This window comes from Ictidomys tridecemlineatus, chromosome 4, assembly GCF_052094955.1.
Source record: "Ictidomys tridecemlineatus isolate mIctTri1 chromosome 4, mIctTri1.hap1, whole genome shotgun sequence".
NCBI classification, from domain to species: domain Eukaryota; kingdom Metazoa; phylum Chordata; class Mammalia; order Rodentia; family Sciuridae; genus Ictidomys; species Ictidomys tridecemlineatus.
Window position 1 is genome coordinate 149,910,070 of NC_135480.1, and position 26,501 is coordinate 149,936,570.

General features: G+C 35.6%; 1 protein-coding gene across 9 annotated transcripts in view; it reads left to right on the forward strand.

The window, feature by feature from the left end:
* Kdm4c (lysine demethylase 4C) overlaps positions 1 to 26,501 on the forward strand; it is a 382,463-nt gene that overhangs the window by 82,720 nt on the left and 273,242 nt on the right. For 7 of the 9 annotated variants that reach the window (XR_005733943.2, XM_040285752.2, XM_078047622.1 and 4 more), the window contains one exon: positions 21,388 to 21,437. Coding sequence is in view for 6 of the 9 variants with exons in the window: in XM_040285752.2 (XP_040141686.2) it covers positions 21,388 to 21,437 (50 nt within the window). In the remaining 3 variants the exon portion in view is untranslated. Of the gene's footprint in view, positions 1 to 21,387; positions 21,440 to 26,501 lie in introns of all 9 variants that reach the window. The other 2 variants (XR_013438119.1, XM_040285751.2) reach the window with 1 other exon arrangement.

Here is a 26,501-nt window from a genome sequence, read left to right on the forward strand (position 1 = left end):
GATTTTAAGTCCTTTGGATATAAACCAAGGAGTGGGATAGTTGGGTCAAGTGGTAGTTCCATTCCCAATTTTCTGAGAAATCTCCATACTGCTTTCCACAGTGGGTCTACCAATTTGCAGTCCCACCAGCAATATATGAGTGTACCCTTTTCACCACATCCTCGTCAACATTTATTATTGCCTGTATTCTTGATGATTGCCATTCTGACAGGAGTGAGATGACATCTTAAGAGTAGTTTTGATTTGTATTTCTAATTGCTAGAGATATTGAACACTTTTTAATATATTTGTTGATCAGTTGTATTTCTTCTGTGAAGTGTTCGTTCAGTTCCTTAGCCCATTTATTGATTGTGTTATTTGTTTTTTTTGGAGTTTTTTGAGTTCTTTATATATCCTAGAGATTAATGCTTTATTGTAGGTGCATGTGGCAAAGTTTTTTCTCCCAATCTATAAGCTTTCTCCTCATGTTATCAATTGTTTCCTTTGATGAGAAGAAGCTTTTTAATTTGAATCCATCCTATTTATTGATTCTTGATTTTACTTCTTGTGCTTTAGGAGTCTTGTTAAGGAAGTCAGATTCTAGGCCAACATGGTGAAAATTTGGGCCTATTTTTTCTTCTATTAGGCACACGGTCTTTGTTCTAGTGCCTAAGTCTTTGATTCACTTTGAGTTGATTTTTTTTTTCAGGGTGAGAGATTGAGGTTTAATTTCATATTGCTACAGATGGACTTCCAGTTTTGCCAGCATCATTTGTTAAATAGACTATCTTTTCTGTAGTGCATGTGTTTGGCACCCTTGTCTAGTATGAGATAACCATATTTATGTGGGTTTGTATCTGTGTCCTCTGTTCTGTACCATTGGTCTACAAGTCTATTTCAGTGACAATACCATGCTGTTTTTGTTACTATAGCTCTGTAGTATGGTTTAAGGTCTGGTATTGTGATGCCTCCTGCTTCACTTTTCTTGCTAAGGATTGCTTTAGCTATTCCAGGGCTTAACCCACCCCCCCCCAATGAATTTCATGATTGCCTTTTCTATTTCATTGGGATTTTAATAGGAATTGCATTAAATCTGTATAACACTTTTGGTAGTATGGCCATTTTGACAATATTAATTCTCCCTATCTGGGAGCATAGGAGATCTTTTCATCTTCTGAGGTTTTCTTAAGTTTTAGTGTTCTGTAGTTTTCATTGTAGAGGTCTTTCACCTCCTTTGCTGGATTGATTCCCATGTATTTTATTTTTTTGAGGCGATTGTGAATGAAGTAGTTTTCCTAATTTCTCTTTTCAGTGGATTCATCACTGATGTATAGGAATACATTTGATTTATGGGTGTTGATTTTATATCCTGCTACTTTGCTGAATTCATTGTCTAGAAGTTTTTTGGTGGAATTTTTTGAATCTTCTAGATATAGAATTATGTCATCAGCAAAAAGGAATAGTTTTGAGTTCTGCTTTACCTATTTGTATCCCTTTAATTTCTTCCTTTTGTCTAATTGCTCTGGCCAGAGTTTCAAGGATGATGTTGAATAGAAGTGGTGAAAGAGGATATCCTTGTGTTGTTCCAGTTTTTAGTGGGAATACTTTCAATTTTTCTCCATTTAGAATGATGCTGGCCTTAGGTTTAGAATATATAATTTTTACAATGTTGAGATATGTTCCTACTATCCCTAGTTTTTCTACTGTTTTGAACATGAAGGTGTGCACTATTTTGTCAAATGCTTTTTCTGCATCTATTGAGATGATCATTTGATTCTTGTTTTTAAGTCTATTAATATGATGAATTACGTTTATTGATTTCCATATGTTAAACCAATCCTGCATCCCTAGGATGATGCCCACTTGATTGTGGTGCACTATCTTTTAAATGTTTTTGTATGTGATTTGCCAGAATTTTATTGAGAATTTTTACATCTATATTCATCAGGAATATTGGTCTGAGTTTTCTTTCCTTGATGTGTCTTTGTCTGGTTTTGGTATCAGGGTGATACTAGCCTCGTAGAATGAGTTTGGAAGGGTTTCCTCCTTTTCTATTTCATGAAGTACTTTGAGGAGTATTGGTGTTAATTCTTTTTTTAATGTTTTATAGAGCTTGGATAAGAATCCATCTGGTTAGTTAACCTTTACTTTTCCCCTGTGGGTGACCTGTCTTGTGTTTCATATACCTGTCCCCTCAGTGTGTCGTCTTCTCTCTAGCCTTAGAAGCTGGCATTTAACCTCTGCTTCTTCCTTTTCTTCATTTAAACCATTAGACAACAAGTTCTGGATGTGACTACTTGTGATTTCCTCCTGAATTGGATAATGCTGATCTTTCTGTCTGGGTATACCTTAGATTGTGCGAGAAGACTCTCAACTATGTGTACTATGTGTTGCCCCTCACTTACACATGTATTTTTTTTTTTTATCTTAGTAGTAATAATCATCTCCTCTCTTTTCTTTCACTACCACCACTCTGCAACCTGCCTGCAGGTGCCTTAAAGTTGAGGTTCATGTTTTTCCACTCCTTTGAGTTGATATGTGACCCACAGGGCCTGGCTGTAGGAGTGATTGCCCTGTAATAATTCTTATATAGAGTCAGGAACGTATTAAATTATTTTATATCAGTCTGTTTAAGAGCAGGCACAGAAACAGAACATTTTATAAAGAATATTGTCTGAATTGTAACTATTGTGAATACCAAGTTTCCTGAGATTTTTTATCACTGCATCAAGTACAGATCCAGGGGGAATCCTTGCAACATGTATTCAGTAGCCACTACATATAGTAGATTTGCTTAAAAAGTGTTCATGAACACAGGTTTGTATGGAAGAGACTGTAGGAGCTGATGATGTATTTAAACATCATCATGGCATAAAGACTTAAAGGAAAAAGAATCCTTAGAGTAAACAGATAGAAAACTGCTTTGGAAGCCAGTGGTAAAGTATTTATTTTCTTGGAATGAATATTGACTTTGGAGCCAGAAGACCTGTTTTAAAATCCCAATCTGTCACTTACCAGCTGGATGACTTAGGGCAAATCACTATACTTCTTTCATCATGAGTTTCTTCAGCTGCCAAGTGGAGGCATGATTTATTCTCTATCAATTTACAGTATTTCTAGGAAGGTTCAGGGATATGCGGAATATAAAAGTGCTTGGAAAACTGGTAGGTACTATAACAATATTCATAATCCCTATTATTATTTTAATAACTTTATGAAAATGAATGATCTTTTTTTTGGGGGGTCATAATGGTTTCTTGGAGTCTGAACTAGCCAAAATGTCTCTATATCTAGTAGAGTGAGAGTTTTAAGATAAATAAAATATTGGATTTCTTTATTTTTGCATGGCGCAGGTATTGCTGGGCAAGTGTTCTACCACTATTCTACAATCCAAACCCAAGTTATATATGATAGTTTCTTGTGTCATGTGTGATAGCATTAATTGCCTTGAGATACAGAATTCAGATAGTACCTTGAATCTTTCTTTTTCAGTCTGGGTACAAATACAGTGAGGAAGAAACTTTTGAGATTTGCTCTATAGAGGAAAAAAGACATGTTCTCATAAGAGAACATACCTTAAGCTAAAGAAAGGTCTAGAATCATGAAAGAAGATTTTGGTGGATGGTTTTAGAAAAATTAAGTATGAGGTGCAGCATTTTTTTGTTAAAAAACCCTAAGATTTTGTTAGTTGACTGTCTTAGGTTTTTGGATACATATGCGGTTCAGCTCGTTTTTATTCAATCATTTGTTTAGTGTTGTATAACATTTAAGGACACACAGGTTTTGTACCAAACTCTCAAGTGTTGAGTCATGTGTTACTCTTTACTGAGTGTGTGACCTTGGGCAATTGTTAAATAATCCATGCCTCAATTTCCTTTCCTAAAACACTCAAATGGTTCTGGTACCCAACTGATAAGGTAACTGGGTACAAAACACATATCACAACTCCTCATGAATCATAAGTGCTCAATAGGTGCTAACATTTGTTGCATTAATTTAAGAAATATATTTATTGTGTGAAGTGTTTGAACATGAAACTTGTAGATATTATATAAGTAGGGCTTACTAGTTCTAAATGACAGAAACTCAACTTAAGCATAAAGTTTATTTGCCACTATATGCAGTTGGGACAACTTAGAAGCATGGCTGTATCTACTCTGTTAGCTGCCATAACTTCCACTTTCTCCCCTCTCCTCCCCTCCCTTCCCCGCTCTTTCTCCTAGAGAAGCTGTTTACTTACAACTAAATATTTTATTGTTAAGTAGAATTTTCAAGCCTTCTTCTTTTTCAAAAGAATGAATAAAGTTATTTGGCACCAAATTGACCTGTATGTTTATATTCATCATCTAAAATGTGAATTCCTGGAGCAGGAGCCCTGTAGGTTTCATTCACTAACATGTCTCTAGTGCCTGGCATAGCACCTGACAGGATCCTGGGACACATAAATATTTAACAAATAGTCATTAAATAAATCCTCTTACTTACGGAATTCATTGAGTTTTTTTTAAAAAATGTAAACCAGAGCATTACTTAGGAATGAGTAGCTTAATAATATTTAATGATGCATTGAAATGGCAACACACACATTAGGTTAGTAGGGGCACTAAGTATCCCTTACTTATTAACTTCCCTTCATTCTACTCTAATCTTGTTAACTTGAAACACAGTAATGTATTCTAATTGCAGATATTAAGTTTAGTTGGATAATGGTAAAAGCTATATTCTTTTGAGGTTTTTTATTTTTGAGAATTTTTAATATTTATTTATTTTTTAGTGGACACAACATCCTTATTTGTATGTGGTGTTGAGGATCGAACCCAGCGCTGCGCGCATGCCAGGCGAGTGCACTACTGCTTCAGCCACATCCCCAGCCCTCTTTTGAGGCTTTATGTAGAAAAAAATACTCTTGGAATTAACAGTGATTTGTTTTAATTATTTTTTCTGTAGAAATCTGTGTTCTATATAAGAATCAGACTAAAGTTTAGAAGTACTTTTTTTTTGAATATTTATTTTTTAGCTGTAGTTGGACACAATATCTTTATTTTATTTCTTTATTTTTATGTGGTGCTGAGGATTGAACCCAGAGCCTCACACATGCTAGGCTAGTGCTCTACTACTGAGCCAAAATCCCAGCCCCTAGAGAAGTACTTTTAAGTTGAAATATTAATTGCGTAAATTATATAACTAATTCTTACCACTTTTCAACTATTTATGTATATATCTTTTTTATTTTTTCGGTGCTGGGGATTGAACTCAAGGCCATGTACATGTGAGGCAAGTACTTTGCCAACTGAGCTATATCTCCAGCCCTATTTTTGTATATTTTAAAGATAATATTGTTAATTGAAATAAAAAAATATGGAAATTATGCCCCCAAAGCATGACATTTTATGAATAGCTATTAGCTATATTTTTAGGAGGATGAGAGTACACTTATAATCAGAAGCAAAAACATTTATTGATCAGATAGATCACATTTTACTTAATCCTGAGCCTGACTTGAAAGTAGATACATGCCTACCAGCTTACATTCACATGCTGCAGTACCGAGGATCCCTGTAGATTGTAGATTCAGCACAAATGTCTTAAAGGAGGCGTCTGGGAGGTCTTAGACATTTAAGACATTTTCTTTTATTTCAAACCATCAGCACTTACAAAAAACCACAGACACATTCAAATGAAAACAAATTGCCAAATCAAATTTGTAACTCTCAGAGGAAAAAAATCAGGTTAATGCAAGTTTATAAATGTATATTTCATAGAAAGCAAGCATTAGTGCTGTTAGCCATGTGAATTACCATGGAAGATGTGGTAGTTCACAGATTATTTTTCTTGGCTTATCAATGTTTCTATATTTCCTTCTTTTTTAGACTGTTTAATCTTGCTATTTGGATAGCAGTTTTCAGAAAATGTATACTGTATGTATACTATCTAATAGTTGTTTTATAAAAATTTATTCTTTGACTTTAGTGTGTATGAAAATGGCTTTCTTCATGATTGTACTTCTATAGCTAGGATTATAAATAGGTTTATACAAGTTACCTTTATGACCCCAATGAGTTCGGTTTTTAGAAGCTTACTTTTCAAGAATGGTTGAGTAGAGTTAAGTAAATCATTTGTCTTTGGTGACTCCGTTTAATTTAGTGCCATTCTTTTATTGGTACCTGGAAATGTGTCAATCATAGTAAGAAATCATTTCAGGAATCCCTGACTGCAGATGTCTTAGGTTGGTCAGTTTTCCCTCCAATCATAAAACGAAGACTCTGAGACTTAAGGCATTTAGTATTTTATCTAGCTATTTGTGAATCTTACAGCTGGCACTCAGACTTGTTTGACCTTTCATGTGGATTTAAAGGAAAAACCGAAGAGTAAAGAAGAAATAGGAAGAAGAAAGCCTGCTTTTGTTTCTTTTCTATCTTGTCAGCTTCATTTTAATGAGATTTTATGTATAACTAAAAAAACAAAAACCAACCAACCAACCAACCAACCAAACAAACCAAAACCAAACAAAAAACCCCACAAACATGTGTATGCCCCTTTCCCCTCTCTTATCTGACTCTCTCTCTTTCTCTTCCCTGGACAAAACTATGGCAGAAGAAGATTTTTTTTTTCCTGGAAAATATGTAGCTAGATTCAAATCTTGTAATAATTGATAGGTTATGGGGATCGGGATACCTATGAAGATGCAGGTGAGATAAACCCCTGGCCCAATTTAATTTTTTTGGTACTTCAGATTTGTTCTTTAGCTATTTTACTTGGAAATGTTCTTTAAGTCAGAAGTAAATCTCTGCATTTTTGAAAAGAATGAGTTTTGTCTCATTCTAGGGAATAGGTGGTGGTGATTCTTTGGTTAGATTTTAGATTCTGTCCCCTCCAGTGAGGTACCCTTCAGAAACCATTTAGTCCATCAGGAATTAAGGGTACGTTGTCTGTCAAACCTGTTAGATAAGAATCTGAAATTGGGAAGAGGGCAGAGTATAAGCCCAGCTTTTAAAGTCTTAACAGTTCTCTTCAGTCTTCAGAAGTGCAGGGCAACTAATTTTTATTTCAAAATTATTTATCATACCTTTTTGTGTGTTATTTGGAATCTATTCATTTAAAAATAATGTCTGCATTGTATTTCTCTAGATGGAGAAGATTTTGTTGGGATTATCTTGGTTCTTGAGATAGAAACTCAATATGAGGCAGTTTAGCCAAAAACAAAAATTTATTGGGTTTCATGGCTGTGGAAGGTCAGAAACACAAGAGCCATTGGGAATTATAAGGCTGTGCTGGATCTTGGGTTTTGCTTTTCTGAGAGTGTTGCCTTTATACTTCACCTTAACTCCTCTTTTCCCAGTTTTATCACCAGAAAGCAAAGGTGCTGTCTCATGGGAAGGTCTCCACCTTGACCTGGCTTGAATCCTTCTCTTGAATTCATTGAGGCCTATGTAGGAAGGGACAGGGGTCACAGGACTGCTTCTCTTGTAACCGGACATGAAGCCCCAATTAGCATTACATGTTTGTGTTTATGGTAGGCCCTTAGTCTTAAGAAGGGTAATGCTGGGTTGGAGTTATTGCTCAGTGGTTATTGCTTAGCACGTGCGAAGAACTGGGTTTGATCCTCAACATCATATAAAAATAAATAAATAAATAAAGGTATTGTGTCTGTCTACAGCTAAAACTTAAAACAAAACAAAAAAGAAAAATAAGGAAAAAAAAAACTCACCTTACTCCTACAGATCTAGAAGATAAAGAAAAGTCCCAAATAAATGTTTGAATATTTACTTAAAATCTTAGGAAGACTGATTAACTTACTTTGACTCTTAATTCATTTTTTAAGATTTGAAAACTATCCTGTGGGTATATTTGCTTCAGATGGTGTGTGTGTGTGTGTGTGTGTGTGTGTGTGTGTGTGTCTGTTTATGTGTATGTGTGTCTGTGTATTTTAGGATATCAAAGTTATTAAAATGCATATTTGCTTGAGTTTTCTTGAAAGCATATAGCAAGTGATTGATAACTGTTGCTTGTAGACAGTAGGATGAAGTAAATCTCTGCATTGGATTTAACTCAAGAATCTATTGTTTATTTTTTTTTCTAACTGCTTAAACAACATTGCTCCTTTTTCTTGTAATCTATATAGAACCAATCGTCAATTTTACTACCTTGTTATGTTCTGTCTTCTCAGAGTTCTTTAGTTATAGAATCATATGTTTCGATCTTGTACCCCAGTGAAATTTCCAGCTTTTTCAGAGCACTGCTACAGGTATCCTGAGAGACTAGGTGTCGCAACTTGTAAACACACACACACACACACACACACACACACACACACACACACACACACACATACACACACACACACACTTTCATGCGTCTTTCAATCTTTATTAATATTCTTACAGTTTAGCTTTATGTATATGTCACCAAATTATTCTATTGAAAAATATAGTTGTGTATCCTGTATGATGCTTTGATTAGAACTGTCTGAATAATATAGGAAAACTTAGAAGTTGTATAAAATTGTTAGAAATTTTTAGCTACTTTTATATTTTGTTTGTCAATCCATATGTGACACAGAAGTCTTTTCAAAATGCATCTCAAATTAAATATGTCCAATTTTTGTGAATTAATTTTTTCCTCACTTGTGTGGGTACCACAGTGGTTTTATTTCAAGGATTTATGCATAATGTTTGTGGAGTGTTATTTATGATATGTATTTCAGAGAGGATGTAACAGTCAGTTGCATGATCTCTAATAATATTTCTGACCAGATTATCCTGGCCCCCAAAAGGAAAAAAAAAAGTTAATTTAATAGAGTTTTTGTGGGGGTTTAAAAAGTATTTTCTTTGGGCAGATATTATCTATCACAAAAGACTTAATGGACATTATTTAGAACATGTCAGGGATCACAAGAAAGATTAGTCCATTTACTGTTTTAATTTTATTTTAATGGTTAAAGCTATGAGCCTGTATCCTTTATTTATATAATCTGTGAGTTTCTTCTTTTTAGTAGTTTGGGTTGCTTTGAAAGATGTGCACTTTTGAAAGCCTGAATTCTCACAGATTTCCAACCTGTATAGGTAGTTTTCTCTTGAAGATTAAACTTCATTCATAGGAAATCTTGAAAATGCTTCAATGCCAGGAGTTAATAGTGGTGGCACTTTGTAAGACAATTGTAGTGGAATCCTTTAAGCCTCTTTATCTTATTCATGGATAGTATAATTATAACTTGAATAATAGTCACTTGGAAAAGATACTGTCTTCAGATTTCTATATAAGCTCAAAAGTTTTTTTTCTGGGAAAAATTTACTTTGGGAAACTTTTTTTGTTTTGTAGCAGGAATTGAACTTGGAGGCACTCAACCACTGAGTCACATCCCCAGTCCTATTTGATTTAACAACTCACTGAGTTGCTTAGCATCTCCCTATTGCTTAGATTGGCTTTGAATTATAGATCCTTTGGTCTTAGCCTCCCGAGCCTCTGGGATTACAGGTATGTGCCACCATGCCCAGCTTGGGAAAAATTTAATATGGACATACAGCTTCAAATGGGCATATTTTTAATTTATTACCAATTTTTAAAGTTATTATACTTTAAAAATCTCTTCCAAATAGAAGAGATTTTGTTTTATCAATGCTTGATCCAGGGCTGGGAATGTGGCTTAGTGAAAGAACACTTGCCTAGTCTGCATAAGGTTTTGGTTTGACATCAGCATCTTGTTGTTGCATCTGTTTGGTTATTTATAGTTTTGTTCATTTTATTCATTAAATTCTTATTGAGCCCACACCTGTGTCAGGAACTGGGGTAGGTATCAATGACACCATAGTAAACAAGACAAAATGGTCTTTATGAAACTTACAGTTTAAACATATAACTTTTGTCACCCCTGTATTTTATAGCAATAACAGAATTCTTGTTCTTGGCAAAATTTTGGTGCTATCTAATCTTACCACAGAACACACATATATAAACAGAAAACGTTTTCTGTGATGGATCCCTGCTTAGGAAAACATTGACCTGGTGCAGAGATTTTAAAACATTCTATAAATGCAAATTTCTATAGAAACTCAATATATAAACAGAAAATAAAGGGAGAGCTGACTGACCACTGTGTGTGGCTGGAGGCTTTCCCTTACCAACTGCATCCAAGGCACCTGCAGGAAACCCTGGGATCCCTGGAGGTGGGTAGGGGAGGATGTGTGCAGTGCAGTTTGGAAGGAAGTTAGTTGCCTGGATCATACAGTACTTGAAAAATCCTTTTAGTACTGGATGTGTAGGGAGCTTCCTTTGTGAAGGCAATAGAGGCCTTCTCAGAAGGGCCCGTCTGCAAGTGGCCCTGGCATCTCTAGAGTTATAACTTTGTTTTCACATTCATTTATTTTTAATAACAGAAAATTAAGTAGGAAATGTTCTATTTTCCATTGAACTGAAACTTTCTAATTTAAAATATTAGTGCTTAAACTTTAATAAATTAGTGCCCAACTTTTAAAACTTACCACCATAATTAATGTGAAAATGTAGCATTGGAACACACATTGTTTAGTCTTCTTTTTCACACAGTTAATTGGAAATATACAAATATTTCAGAAATTTTTGATTTTTTAATTAAATATAGTACAGTTATAATACATTTGATTTATGAAGCATTTTTGTAACAATATCAAAACCAAATAAAATGAAATAAAACAAAACAGCATCCCTTTTAAACTTTTAGATAGTAATTTATAGCTTTGTTCTTGGTACCTTCAGTTTACAATTCATTTAAAATGCTGCCGTCTTGTGCTTGATTATTATAGAGGATGCTTGTGTCTTTGGAGAAGAGATGTGCTTCTCTAACCCCATCAGTTCATTCTTGTTTCTATCTTTGTGGTAATTGTAGGGGATACAGGAATAGTATATGGGCTGGAGAGCACGTTCTAGCCACTGGTGTCAGGAAGATCTGGGGTTCGGACCAGCTTTATCATTCATTGTGCTCAAATGAAGTGATCCCTACAAGCTTTGTTTTCTTTCTTAGTAACATGGAGGCAGCAGTAGAACTTGTATTATAATATCTTAGCATAAGCTCTGGTGGTTGTGTGTGCTCAATAAATGGTAGCTGTGATGAGCTGTAATCATTTATTGATCATCATTACCATTTCACTGAACTCCCCTCTCCCTGCTTTTAAACAGGAGTTTGAACCCAGGGTGCTGAGCTTAACCATGGAGGAGCCATGTGGAGCTCCTCCAAATGGAGGAGCCCTATTTATTTTTTAAACTTTGAAATGGGGGCTCTCCAAGGCTAATCTGGGTTAAATCCCCAGTACTCCCCACATTCAAACCTAGGGATGTCAGTAAAGAGATATATGGGGTACTTTGTTGTGGGCAAGAAGCAGTGGAACATAGAGATGGCCTGGGCATTTGTTCTGTGGGTAGCATTGGGGTGTCCCCAACTCCCTGATGAATGGTGGGAACCATTTGCCTGCCTCAGGGGTGAAGTAGGCTTCCCTTCCCTGCACCCAGAAATCAAAATGGTTGGGGCTTGCTGCATGTAGAGGGAGGCAGAGCAAATTGCCCTTTCTGAAGACCTGGGAAGATCAGTACACACCATTCACCATGGAGGCATATTTTGAGGCTGCAGTTTCTATAGACCTTCCAAGGTGGTAAGGACCCTGTCAGGAGCCAAGCTTCCTTAGGAGAGAATGGGGAGTTAGTAATATATGTTCTGGAGATTCTTTCTGTTAGGTGGCCTCTTGGCCAGCCAGCTAATCAGCCAATCAGGCTTCATGATTCCCAGCATCTTCTGCTGCCTGCCTGGTTCATGTGAGGGGGTGGGATCTTCTGGGAGCTTGCCTGGCCTCCTGTCTGCCAGGGTTGGGGGCTGCCTTGCAGATGTTTGCATCTTCTCTTTTGCTCAAGTAGGGTTCTTAGGCCCAGCCCTCTCCTGGGGACTTGCCCCGCTCAGTTCTGCCCTGCTCTCTTCAGACTCTGTGTCTAAATGCGGGAGGTTCAGGGAAGAGATCCAAGGGAACTCTGCTTAACCCTTCAGTAACTGTATAAGGGATTCCAGCATGGCGGCGGGTGCGGAGAGATCAAGTCTCTGACCTCTTCAGCTGCGCGAGCATAGGGAGTCATAAACTGTCTAAATGCTGTTTGCTCAGGCTCACTAGGCAATGCTGAGCTGACGTCGATCTGGGGGGAACAGTCTGGGCTTCTCAGAACACACACTGAGCCTGGATCGGCTGAATTCAAGCTCTCATTCGCCTGCGTCTGGCAGACAAACCGCGGTGACTCAGCACTAAACGATCCCGCTGAAACAACTGGTCAGCCCTTCTGAACCTGAGGAGGTTAATACCAACCAAGCCTTCATAGGCAGTGGCCACAGGATTGAGACGGGGCTTGGGAGAGCCAGTCAGGATCCACCCGTTGCATTGGTCACCCGGCAAAGGGAACAAACTGTCGCCATTTGCATGGGATACCACCATGGCAGAGAACTGATGTCACCAGAATGTGGGGGAGGAGATAACTTCATTGAAACCTGATGTGACAGTGACTTCTTCCCTTCCCTTCTAATACCTTTCCTCCCAAGCATCAAATAAATTTATAGGAGTAAACAGTAAATCAGCAGTCAAACAGAACAAGAAGTAACATGAGCAGCATGAAAAAGCAAGGAAGAAAAGGAGTACAAACAATGCAGGACAGTCTAAATATTCAGGAGGACCTAGAAGCATCAGAAAAATGGTCAAATAAAGAACTCAAGGAATACCTTAGACAGATGGAATGGAACCTTAAAGAGGATATGAGACAGCAAATTGAAACAGTGAAAGAACACATTGAAAATGAATTACATAAACAGATAAAAGAAGCAAATAAGCATCTTTATCAGGAGATAGAGATTATTAAAAAAATCAAACAATAATTCTAGAAATGCAGGAAACTATAAACCAAATTAAAAACTCAAATGAGAGTATCACTAACAGAGTGGAGCATGTAGAAGCCAGAACGTCAGATAATGAAGACAAAATATATCATCTTGAAAAGAGTCTAGCCAACTCAGAAAGGCTGGTAAAAAATCACGAGAAAAACATCCAAGAGGTATGGGATAACATAAAAAAGCAAACTTAAGAGTGATCGGGATAGAGGAAGGTATAGAGGTTCAAACCAAGGGAATGAGCAACCTGCTGAATGAAATAATTATAGAAAACTTTCCAGAAATAAAAAAAGAAATGGATATACAAATTGTAGATGCATACAGGACACCGAGCATACAAAATCACAGTAGACCAACACCAAGACACATTGTTATGAAGATATCCAATATACAGAACAAAGAGAAAATATTAAAAGCTACAAGAGAAAGGAGGCAGATTACATTCAGGGGTAAACCAATAAGGTTAACAACCGATTTTTCATCATAGATGCTGAAAGCGAGAAGATCCTGTAACAATGTATTTCAAACACTGAAAGACAATGGATGCCAACCAAGAATTTTGTATCCAGCAAAATTAAGCTTCAGGTACTACAATGAAATAAAAATCTTTCATGATAAACAAAAGTTAAAAGAATTTGCAGCCAGAAAACCAGCATTGCAAAGCATCTTGAGCAAAACACTACACGAGGAAGAAATGAAAAACAATAACCAAAACCAACAGTGGAAAGTACCTCAGTAAAGACAGAGGGTGGGGGGAAAGCTAATCATGGAGAAACATACTAAATTAAAAAAAAATAAATAATCAAACATGGCTGGAAGTACAAACCATATATCAATAGTAACTCTAAACGTTAATGGCTTAAACTCTCCAATAAAGCGTCATAGGCTGGTAACATGGATTAAAAAAACAAATCCAACAATATGCTGCCTCCAGGAGACACATCTGATTGGAAAAGACATACACAGGCTGAAGGTGAAAGGTTGGAAAAAATATACCATGCACACGGTCCTCGTAAGCAAGCAGGGGTGGCCATCCTCATAGCGAAAAAAATCGACTTCAAGACTAAGTTAATCAAAAGGGATAAGGAAGGACATTATATACTGTTAAAAGGAACCATTCCCCAACAAGACATAACAATTATCAATATTTATGCACCAAATAATGGTGCTGCAATGTTCATAAAACAAACTCTCCTCAAGTTCAAGAATCAAATAGACCACAACACAATAATTATGGGTGACTTCAACACACCTCTCTCACCATTGGACAGATCCTCCAAACAAAAGTTGAATAAAGAAACTATAGAACTCAATATCACAATCAATAACCTAGACTTAACTGAAATATATAGAATATATCAACCATCTTCAAGTGGATATACTTTTTTCTCAGCAGCACATGGATCCTTCTCAAAAATAGACCATATATTATGCCATAGGGCAACCCTCAGTAAATATAAAGGGGTGGAGATAATACCATGCATTTTATCTGATCATATGGAATGAAACTAAAATCAATGATAAAAGAAGGAAGGAAAAATCCTACGTCACATGGAAAATGAACAATATGTTACTGAATGATCAATGGGTTACAGAAGACATAAAGGAGGAAATCAAAAAATTCTTAGAGATAAATGAAAATAGAGACACAACATATCGGAATCTATGGGACACAATGAAAGCAGTTTTAAGAGGAAAATTCATCACCTGGAGGTCATTCCTCAAAAAAAGAAAAAAACCAACAAATAAATGAGCTCACACTTCATCTCAAAGCCCTAGAAAAGGAAGAGCAAAACAACAGCAAATGTAGCAGAAGGCAAGAAATAATTAAAATCAGAGTGGAAATCAACGAAATTGAAACAAAAGAAACTATTGAAAAAATTGACAAAACTTAAAGTTCTTCGAAAAAATAAATAAGATCAACAAACCCTTAGCCATGCTAACGAAGAGAAGAAGAGAGAGAACTCAAATTACTAACATACAGGATGAAAAAGGCAATATCACTACAGATACTACAGAAATACAGAAGATAATTAGGAATTATTTTGAAAACCTATATTCCAATAAAATAGAAGATAGTGAAGACATCGATAAATTTCTTAAGTCATATGATTTGCCCAGACTGAGTCAGGAGGATACACACAATTTGAACAGACCAATATCAATGGATGAAATAGAAGAAGCATTCAAAAGACTACCAACCAAGAAAAGCCCAGGACTGGATGGGTATACAGCAGAGTTTTATAAAACCTTTAAAGAAGTAACTGTGTAAGGTAATTCAGGCACACAAGCTTATGCCAGTAAGAGAGGGAGGAGTCATCTTAGAGCTATTATCTGTTAAAAATTGTCCTTGAGGTTGTGAGCTTGATTCTTCACAGGGGATAGCTGTGATAAAAACAGCAACACGAAGAATTGTAGCTGGGTGCAGTGGTGCACTCCTGTGATCCAGCGACTGGGAGGCAGAATCACAAGTTTGAGGCCAGACCCTGTCTCAACAATAAAATAAAAAGTGTTGGTAGAGTGTCCCTGGGTTCCATCCCCAGTATTAAAAAACAAAAACAAACAAAAAACCTCAACCAACCAACAAGAACAACAACAACAAAAAAGGAGAAATATAAACAAAGGAGGAAAGGGCCTCTTCACACAGCCTTTGGAGCAGAGGACAGCCTTGTTTCAGGATTGATCTGCCTAAATGTGATTAGACCTGGAATGGGCAATCCTCTCTGTGGTCATGGATGTCATAGGACCTGGCCCAGTGGGAGGTGCCAGCACACCTGTTGGTGTGAGCATCAGAAGGGTCTGTGGTGGCTGCTTTTGACTGAGCAATGTGAGAGGTCTGGGTAGGAGAGAACATTATCGATAGTCCCAGGGTGGTTTTGGGGATTAATCTTAGAAATAGGAGATATTCTTTGAATAATACTACTACACAAGTAAGAGGCTGATGAAACTCAGGGCCTCATGTGTGCTATGGAAACTTTGTACCATTGAGCCACATTCCCGGCCCTTGAATAGTAATCTTGAAAGGAGAAAATCTGAATCAGGGAAATGGATCTAGTAATGCTTTGAAAAGCATAGCATTACTTACTGACAGTTTGTAGTATCAGCCTATTTTCATTTAGATGTTAGAATTTGTATTGCAGTCTCTAGACTAATATAATTTTTGGTCCATTTTTTGGGGTAAACTGCCCAAAGATATGCTTAGAGGGATCTGTTTTTTCTTTGATCTTCCAAATGAATATATATTTTAAAAGGACATAAGACTTTGACTTTACATTAAACATTACCCATGCATATCTAATTAGTGTATTCATAGTTTACTTTAGTGATTCATAGGTTTTCATGTTAGCAGAACTGTTGGCATTATTCATTGTATCTGAAGCAAAACACTTTCAAAAAAGTTAAATGAACAATTATTAATTTCTTTAATAAATTGGTTATATAGTTGAGGATATATAATGGTAGGCATTTTATTTGATGGTTTTCAAGAGGTACAGAAAAGCAGGAGATATATCCATGTCCTGAAAGAATTTAGGTTAAGCCACATAATAGAGTGACTGTGGCAAGTAATTAAGTGCCTGACTGTGGACCAGACATTCACTATACAAGGTATGCTACAAAGGATAATTTATGGGAACCTTTCTAGGAGATGGTAGGTCTTCTTTTCCCTACAGAATACAGTACCTGTCAAGACAAAAATGATTCATGCACATTCAACAGAGTCTAACTTTGGAAAGTAGTAGATCATAAATGCTATATCAAAAATTGAATTGAAGAGCTCCAGGAGGAAAAAAATGGGTGAGGTTCCTGAGACTTATAATGGTCAAAGAAAACTCCAAGGATGTGGAATCTGAGGCAGAGGGGCCTCTTTGAGGTGAGAGGTTAGGTAGAATCGTTCAGTGACAGAAGAATTTGTAGTCCAGCCTACTGGGAGAGAGTGTGCATGTTTGGAAAGTTGGGGAATCTGGAATGCCAGAAAGTGAGGAATAAAGGTTTTAATGCTGTGATACTAATATGAGAACTGTAGCCACCCAGAGAGAGATACAATAGGAAGTTCAGTTATGACAATAGTCTAGTCCAGGCTGAGAAATTTTGAAGTTGGGGCAGCGCTGCAGGGAGAGTTGAATATGAGATTTTGAAGAGGTAGAATGAATAGGTTTTGTTACTGGCAGTTTTGCAGAGAGGATGAGAAATAAGGAGGTGTCTTTAACATTTCTAGTTTGGAAGGCAAGAGGACAATGGAGCTATGAACCAAAGTTGAAATGCTAGGAGAGTGATCCAGCTTAAAAGGGGAGATCATGAATATAATCTTGTGTATGTTGAAAACTTCTGAGGTAATGGGAAACTTTCATAGAAATATTAGGTGATGTCAGGGGCATAGAACTTGAGATCCTCTGACTGAGATTGTTTACTCCATCTGCATATATACCTCCAGTGTGCCTCTACTTAGTCACCAGGTCTTCCTGCTAGATAGATTTTCAGCAGGACTGGAAATGGGGGTGGAAAGAAGAACTAAAGTATAAGTACTCTGGTCAGGGTTCCTGGATAGAGAAGTCAAGGCTAGAGGCAGAGTGACTGCTTCGGAGGCTGCAGTGGTAATCAGTGTGATAGGGAGCAGGATGTTGCAGGCAAATGCAGGGTGGTGGGAGTGGGGACAGGGAGATGCAGGCAAATGCATGAGAACTCCAAAAAATAAGTAAAAGGTTGACAAATATAACTTGGGTATTGATTAGGTGGGCTACTCTACTGGAATCTTCAAATTATAATCAGCCTTTAATGTGCCTGTTTAGCTCTGGTGATGTGATTGTTTGAACCAGTTTTTCTTGAATGTATTCCTGATTTCCTGGGTCAGCAGGTCAGGCTCACCTCATTCATTGCCTTGTACCTGTCATTAAATAATGAGCTGCTAAACATAGCATTTGATCCTTTTAGTGTTGTTCTGTGAGATAGATAAGATCTATCAGTGGTTAAGTGTCTTGTGTAAGATCTCAGATGGTTTTCTCAGTTCTTGCGAAATGAACATTCCACTCTGGAGAGGATGGTGCTTGGAAAACACATGCAGATGTCTGCATCTTGCTGTTTTCTTGCCTCATCTTTCCTTCTGTTCATTCTTTGGTGTGATTGAAGCAGATTGTAATGGTTTGGTTTCAGATTGCTGTGGTTACCCATGAAGTAGTGCCGCGGTTGGATTTTCAGGGCTGCTGTTTCAGAGAAAACTGGGAGTCCTTTGGGGAGCTCTGAAATGAAAGTCAGGTACCTGCAGGCAAGGACTACACAAATCTGCAGCTGTAGAAGCCATGTTGCTTTCTAGTTTGAAAGTGCTATATGAATTCTTTTGTTTAGCATTCTGACTTAAGTTATTCCTTGTGGTATTAATGAAAGAAAATCTTAAGAAAAATCTTTAAATAATACCTCTGGCATATTACAGATCCTTCCTCCAGAAGAGGTGAGGGGATTGATCAGCAGGTTGAGGCATCAGGGAGATTGTGGGGAAGTCATTCCCTAGATCCTTGGATGAGGTAATTAGAAGATTTATTCTGTCTTCCCCATCTGTTGCCCTGTCAGAATCACCTAGGGTGCTTGTTTTCAGAGTATGCTAGGTTCCCCATCCCCAAGGGATATGAGTCTATGTTGTTCTTCATTCTCCCAGTTGCCCTTTATTGCTGGTAATAGGAGGTGTTAGATTCTGTCCTGGTAATGACGTGAACAGAAATAATCAAAAGAAAAACAAACAACAAAAACCAAACAAAAAATGTTTAGAAGCAGTGAACTAGATTATCTTTAAGGACCCTTCTAGCCCTGTGACTTGTATGCAGACAACAAATTGTTTTTATACTCCCTTGGGCTTTATTGGCAGAGTGAGATAATTACTTAAAGTAGTTGTCATAAGGTGTGAACAAGGTTTTATATGTGTGTGAATATTGCTTTGTGACTACTGAGTGGAGTAGCTGTCTGAATTTATTGTTTACCATGAGAAACTAATTGATTTGACTCTTGGGTGAATCCCTAAAAATGTAAACTATACTTTCCTAGTTCCTTTATCATGTTGCATCTGCTTATGCACAGAAGAGTAGTACCATCTGATAATTACTTTGCATGTGACTGCAATTATTACTTATTATCAGGTTTGACTGTCCTTTTCAGACTCTGGGGCAAGACCTTGGGCTTATTTAGGGAACATTGTAAATTATTTTTGAATGAAACATTATGCAGCCATGTGGCTATTATTTAAATATTATCCAACAAAGCATAGGTTGGTAATACATTCAGAACCATGCAAAGTATTTCATAGGCATAAACATGGAGATGAATGGGTTTGAGCAAGATAATGTCTACAACAGGGCAGGGAGTGTTCTATTTGTTTTCATGCTTTTGTGCTTTAGTGGATATCATTACAGAGTGGCTTTCTGGGTGAGGGTGTGGTTCTACTTGGGAAATGTATCTTCCTGTGTGGAGGCAGTGATTGGAAGGAAGTCTTCATCCTTGTATGATTTCCAAAGCTATTATAGCAAGGGTTGGTTATCCATAAGGATATTTTGTTTTTGTTTCTAGTTTTGGTACTGAGGATTGGATGCAGGGATGCTTCACTCCTGAGCTACATTCATAGTCCTTTTTATTTTTTGAAATAGGGTCTCATTAAGTTGCTTGGGTCTCACTAAGTTGCCCAGAGTGGCCTCTGACTTGGGATCCTATTGTCTCAGCCTTTTAAGCTGCTGAAATTATAGGCATCCACCACTGAGCCTGGCATCCATATTAATTTATGATCTTAACACAAACTGGATCTTTTATAGAATTTGGAAGTAGACTGAGATACTGTCTTAAATCTTAAGAAGAAAAGTAGAATCAATTGAAATCATTTAGCCTATAGTAACTGGGAAATAGTACACTGGTAGAAAAGGATTTATATGACTAGATTGAGAAGGACTGCCTGAGTGTATAGGTAAAAGAAAAGTGAATACATATGATTCAGATCCTAGAAGGAGTAAACCAAAGATCAGAGTTAGGATAGAACCATCTTGCCTTACTGTTTCCCTTGTCCTTTGTCAGATGAATATATTTATTTTTTCTCTGAACAGTAGTTTAAATTTCAGATTGAGAAACCTTAACTTTACAGACTTTTTAGAAAAATGAGTCTGGATATATAACATCTCCATTTACATCCAACTCTCTATGGACATAACCTGCTGTATATCAGTGGGATACGCGTGTGCATGTGTATGTGTGTGATGGAAATTATCATCTTGACTGTGAGCTCACATGTATATATGCATATATTCTATTTTCCTTTTCTGGGTATATTCAAAATGTAAACCAGGGATTAAAAACTGGGAAAAAGAAGACTTAAGTGTACATTGGGTTATTGTAATTTAGCTATGCTAAAATTTTATCTCTTCAGTTCAGTTGGAATAATTTCATTAGCTGTGCCTTAAGGAACAGGATATATGGTTGAGTTTTCTCTTACTGAATTGCCTAGTTATATTGGATCCAATTAAGTTTTGCATATGTTATCAGTGGCATTAATGCAACCAAGTGTGATGTTAAATACATTTAGATAAGTTACTTCAGTTAAAATATAACTTGTACTTTATGGATATTAAGATAGTAAACATGAGAAAGGTAGGACTTAAAAAATATATCTTTTATTTAAAACATTAAATGATCATTTAAACTTATTCTCAATATCTATAAATTTCCTCATTAAATTAGCTTTTTAAAATTTAGATATTTTATAGGATATTATGAGATTACTATTTTAAAAACTTGTTAGTAACTCCATAGTAAATAATTTCAAGGACCTTACTTTTGAAAACATCAGGAATTAGAAATGAGTATTTCTTCAAGGCTGAAAAATTATTGCTATGATCAAGATTTTTAAAAAGTCACAAATTCATAAATATAAGTTATTATTAAGGCTGGTAACTTTTTTTTAAATTTGAAAATTACAATGTTCTTTGGGGAATATAAATGTCGGTATAATAATTTTTTTGTCTTGTTGTCAATAGAAATATCTTAAAAGTTAAAAAGATAGTACCCATAATCTCTTGAAAATTAAAGTCAAAACTAAATAACCTCACAGCAAAAAACCTACCTAAAAATAGGTTAGAGATAGGGAGTTGGAGTGCTGTGAGACAGGGCACGGAATTTGGCAAGGAATTCCCCTTGACTTAAGTATTTCACTGGACCTGGGTCTTTTCCCCTTAATCTTTAAAATGTATTTGAGATGCTGGGATACAACATTTAAATAGGTAATTTATGAGTTTATTTTTCTTGCATTCAGAGTCTAAGGGATATAGCTTGTGATTGATTTTCTAATCTCAGTTTGGTTCATTAAAATGGATTTTAATGAATTTAATTTTTAAAAAATTATTATACCAACATTTATATTTTCTCCCAAAGAACATTGTAATTTTCAGATTTTAAAACGACCTTTTTAAAATTACATTATTTAGGAATAGTTATCCTTAGGATACTAGTTGAAATGTTATAAATTTAAAATTTCTGTTTATGTTTTAATATTTTAGGTATGCTATACCCCCAGAGCATGGAAAACGACTTGAGAGACTAGCTCAAGGTAAAACTTGCTTTCCATTTCTTACCTTAATAAGTTCTTGTTTTAGGGTATTTTTATAGTGTAGAATGATATTCTATTGATTTTATTTGTTCTAAGTTAATTGCTTTTAAATATTTCTTTAATTGAATAACTATAAATTTTTACATTGATTTGTGAATATTTTTCATGTTTTATAATCTTCCTGGTTATTTGAGCTGTTTATTATTTCAATAAGAATTGCACTTAATCTGTTTTGGCTGTTTCCAAATTGTTTTCTCTTTTATATAATGTATCTAACATCATAATATTTTTCCTTCTCAGTATTTTCTTTCAAAGAGTATATTGCTATGTCTCATGTACATATGTTTGATAATTTTTTATGTTACCATGTCATTTCCCCAAAGCGTTCCATAACCTCTGACTCTCCATTCTTATGTGGTTCATTAGGCTGGGGACTGTCCTTGTGGATGAAAGCGAATGTCCTGAGGATACATCTAAGAATGTGTCTTCTTGGACTGGCATAATTAACTTTCTGCAACTTGAATTTTTAAAATTTTTTTTTATGACTTTCTTCCTTGTCATAAAGACCAGAATGAGGAATTCTTGTGGTAGCTCCCTTGCTGGTTTCACCTTGTGCCTGCTCATGCATGTGGAGAAGGCCAGCCAAAGCAGCCACCACCCTGTTTCTTCCTGTTTATTAAAGATGCATCAGGTAGCCTTGTCCTCATTTGATTGTGTGTGCAGAGAAGAAACAGACTCATGCCCCACCACCTGTATCTGAAGATATATGTTCCCTCTCCACAGAAGAGGTAGTCCGGTTGTGACTTACTTGCAGCAGAAAGTTGAATTCCATTTGATCAAGATATTCTGTATGTATCCAGGATTGAATCCTGAGTAGAGTCCTTTTAGTTAGACACTGGTCTAAGATTCATTGGTATGTTAGGTTTGCCTTCTGTGAGGAAAGGAATTTTGTTCCCACATTAGATATGCTCTCATTTAATAATGAAATGGGGTCACTGAGAATCCTCATTCTTTGACTTGACAGTTCTGAACAAAAATTCTTAATGATATAGGAAAGTTACTTTCCCCAAAATTAGAGGACAGTATTAGAAGGAACCAGTTATAATATCACATTTGTAAGAGACATTATTATAATTTTGGCAGGTTAATAACTATAAAGCCCTAGTGTTTTTTTTTAAAACGTAATACATTATAGTAATAATAGCAATGTAATTGTAATCTTAAACTTTGTTAGGGACTATTTTCATGAATATTAAGGTGGATGAGTCCTGGTCCTGGATAATAGATTAGAGCAGAGCTTAGAAGGTGATTACCATAATCCTTAAATACATAGGCAGTGAACTTCATGGTAAAATTATGTGCTGAATTATCCTCTTCTCTTATAATAATTATTCCACCATTTTCTATTAACCTCCCTACTAGAGAACTTTTAAACTGAAGCCAATGTAAACTTTGCAGTGTTGAGCCATACACTATAATTTGTGATATAAATTGCTTTTTCATGCTTTGAAATAAACTGTCTGAAATGACATTTCAGGAAAATGGGTGCCAATTGTTTAATCAGTAAGAGGTTAATAAACTTGAAAAATGAGTGAGAACTTTAAAACTGTTTTGTAGCATTATTTTGAGAAATGAAGCAGGGAAAGATTGTGGAGGATTTGTATCCACTGACCAGATGCCAGCCAAATTAATTGAATTCAGCTAAATAATTAAAATGATAAAATAATGCAGTAAATGTGATAGAGCATTATGGAATGTCTAGGTCAAGGCAATACTTGATACATAAAATGAAAAGCAGGCTCAGATATTTCCCATTATCTTGTCTGCACATCATAATTATCACACTTGCCTTTTATGCATGAATGCTTTCATCTTTGGTTTCTATTGAAATCTTGATTGACTGTGGCACCTACAAATATTTTATCTGAAAGATATTAGGCCTGCATCTAATAAAGCCAGGAGTTTGATTTTGCCCTTCAGCTGCTTTCTCATTTATGCAGGTATTTTTTCAATATTATGTAGACATTAATGTAATAAAAAAAATCTCAAGTGAATTGTTGCAATTTTTATACTTGTTACATTTGCCTATAATGCCATTGTATTCTTTCTAATTTTTGGTTTGATACAATTGAATTGCAAATATAGAAGAGAATAGAGGTATAATGTTAAATCATGAATGACAGTTTGGAAGATTTTTAGTTTTTAAAATGTCTGAATCTCATCTGTTTTAGAAATAAGACAATATCTTTGATGTTATATTAAGTTGAGCAAAATATAGATAAAATTGGGAACATCTAAAAATTTCTGTGAAAGACTATATTCCACTTGTCTTTTATTGTGAATCGTTATTAAAAAAAATGGAAACAATTTACTTTTGTGAAAACATTGGTTACTGGAGGAAAAAAATGTAAGTTAGGACATTGTGCAGCTGATTTTGCAAGTATGAATGATTAGCAGAAATCTGTTTCAGATAACAGTATAATAGAAGGGCATTGGTACTTTTAAGATCCTTATATTTACTTGAAACCCATTATTTTAGTTTCATCTCTTATTTATATTTAAAAATTTGTTAGCTTTGGATTTTATCGCCAAAATAATTAATTGATTAAATTAATTAATTAAATTTTATTTATGGGACTGGAGTCTTACTGTGCTACGCAGGGTGGCTTTGAACTCATGGACTCCAGCAGACCTGCTTCAGTCTCCCCAGTACCTGAGACTGTAGGTTCATACCTATTTATTTATTTTAAAAGTCCGTGTTCAGTAAAAGGGAACAGAAGAGTAAATGTTGAAGGATTAATTTAGTCCATTCTTGTGTATGTATTTGTGTATGTGTGTGGTATTTTTCTTTTAAATGGTGAGTAACATGAGTGTAATCCTGTGGAGTAGAGAGTATCAGTCTAATTTGCAGAGATCCCTGTGCCAGGGAATAGACAAAAATATGTGGGTCAGATATAGTCAGTTACTCTGTGGATTCCCTGAAGTAATATTGAAAATTAGACATATTTGCAAATTTCTGGGAAACCATTATTAGATACCTCGAGAGGGTTTGGTATGAAGAGATTATGAGTAACTGCTATTAAGAGAATAGAAGGGTAGCAATAAATAACAAGTCATTTTAATTTTGTGAACAGAGTCTAAATTGATTTGTTTTCATACCTTGCTCGTGGAATTAAGAAAATGTACTTTTATTAGTTCTCAAAATGCTAAGAATTCATTTAGCCGATTAGCAGAAATCTGTTTCAGATAACAGTATAGTAGGAGGGTATTGGTACTTTTAGCTGATGGGTTGAAAATACTACATTAAAATGCCTGGTTTTGAAAGGCTTATAAATAAAATACCCCTGATTATAAATAATAAATTTTAAAGGGTCCTGTAAGCCATAAAAAACGAAGATGACCATTGGTACATCTTCAGCTTTTATGCCTGATTCATGCCTCTTAAGCATGGAGGTCAATGAATGTTGTATCGGGGTTGATTATTTGCATCCTATAATCAGTGTGGTAACATTAAGAGAGTGAAACAATTCTTAAAGTTAATTTTTTCATAATTTGACATCAGCGATATCACTGTATTTATTTACATAAATATAGTGTATTTGGATATAAAATATCCAGTATATTTTAGTATCCAAGAAGTAGCAGCACAGAATTGGGTGGAAGAATTGAGGAAGGGAATGCTAGGTATCAGGGAGAAATTATGGAGGGAAATGAAGATCTGTGGGATTTGAGGGGTAGGTTTGGAGCAGAGATTGAGCTAGGACAATTCTTGGTTAACTTGACTCTGAACTGTTTATCTCTGTGCTTGGCCTGTAGACTCTGGGGTGTATATGTGTATGTTGTTCATGTGACAGACATGTCAAAAGGGGAAGAAGAATAAAACAAAACAAAGTGCTATCAGGAATGCAGTCAAAAACCATATGAGTAGTAATCAATGTATTAAATTTGATGGAAAATTTAACTCAGAGTTTTTGCCTATCAGCTTGAAATAGATATAACTGTTCCATTATGTAAGGTACCATGTTCAGGAGATTAAAAACAAGGCAGTATCTTAAACATGCTCCATCCTTTTTAATCCCAAGATCAGTGTGAACTTTTCCTTTTGCTGCTCCTAGAAAAAACTACCAGTAGAGATGTGGATGAATCATGGAACACTTGGAGCAGAGTGAAGCCTGGGTAATCTTGATACATAATATTCTATGTAGTCTTGGATAATTAACTACTCCTCTTACTGTAGGAAGCAGAGAGGCTAACTGTAGCACAAAACTCTAATATCAGCCTCTCAATTAGGGATGTGGGTAAAAGTTACCAGGTTTATTTCCACATAATTTAGTGGTTCATAAATCAGATTGCCAGGAAATTTCATGTGTACATCAAATACATTTATTGTTGAAAATGTTTCTCATAGAAGTGGTATTTCTATATCCTCTTTTTTACCTTAGTATTCATTGTATGATATATTTTTTTCACTTTCAATTAATTGACAAACTATTTTTACATACTTATGGGTTACAGTGTGATAATTTGATATATGTATCTATGTGTAATGTGGATGAATGTGCTTATTACTATTTTCATCTTCAAAATTTATCATTTCTATGTGTTGGAAAATTTGAATGCTTATAGTTTTTTAGAAGACTATAGTTTTCTGTTGTGCTATAAAAGCAGAATTCTGACTATCTAACTGTATTTTGGTACTGTTATCCTCTCCCTTTGCCCCCCATCCCTTCCTTTCCTAGTGTTGACTGACCACTATTCTTCTCTATTCTCCTGTGAGATCAATGTTTTTAGCTTCCACAAGTGAGTGAGAACACTCAGTATTTGTCTTTCTGTGCCTGGCTTATTTCACTTACCATGATGTCTTCCAGTTCCATCCATGTAAATGACAGAATTTCATTCTTTTTAATGACCAAAATGATATTTTGTTGTGTGTATATACTGTATATTCAATTACTGATGAATTTATGTATTATTTATTCATCCATTGATGGACATCTTAGTTGATTCCACGTATCAGTTATTGTTTACTGTACTAACATAAACTTGGTTGGGAGTGCAAGTATT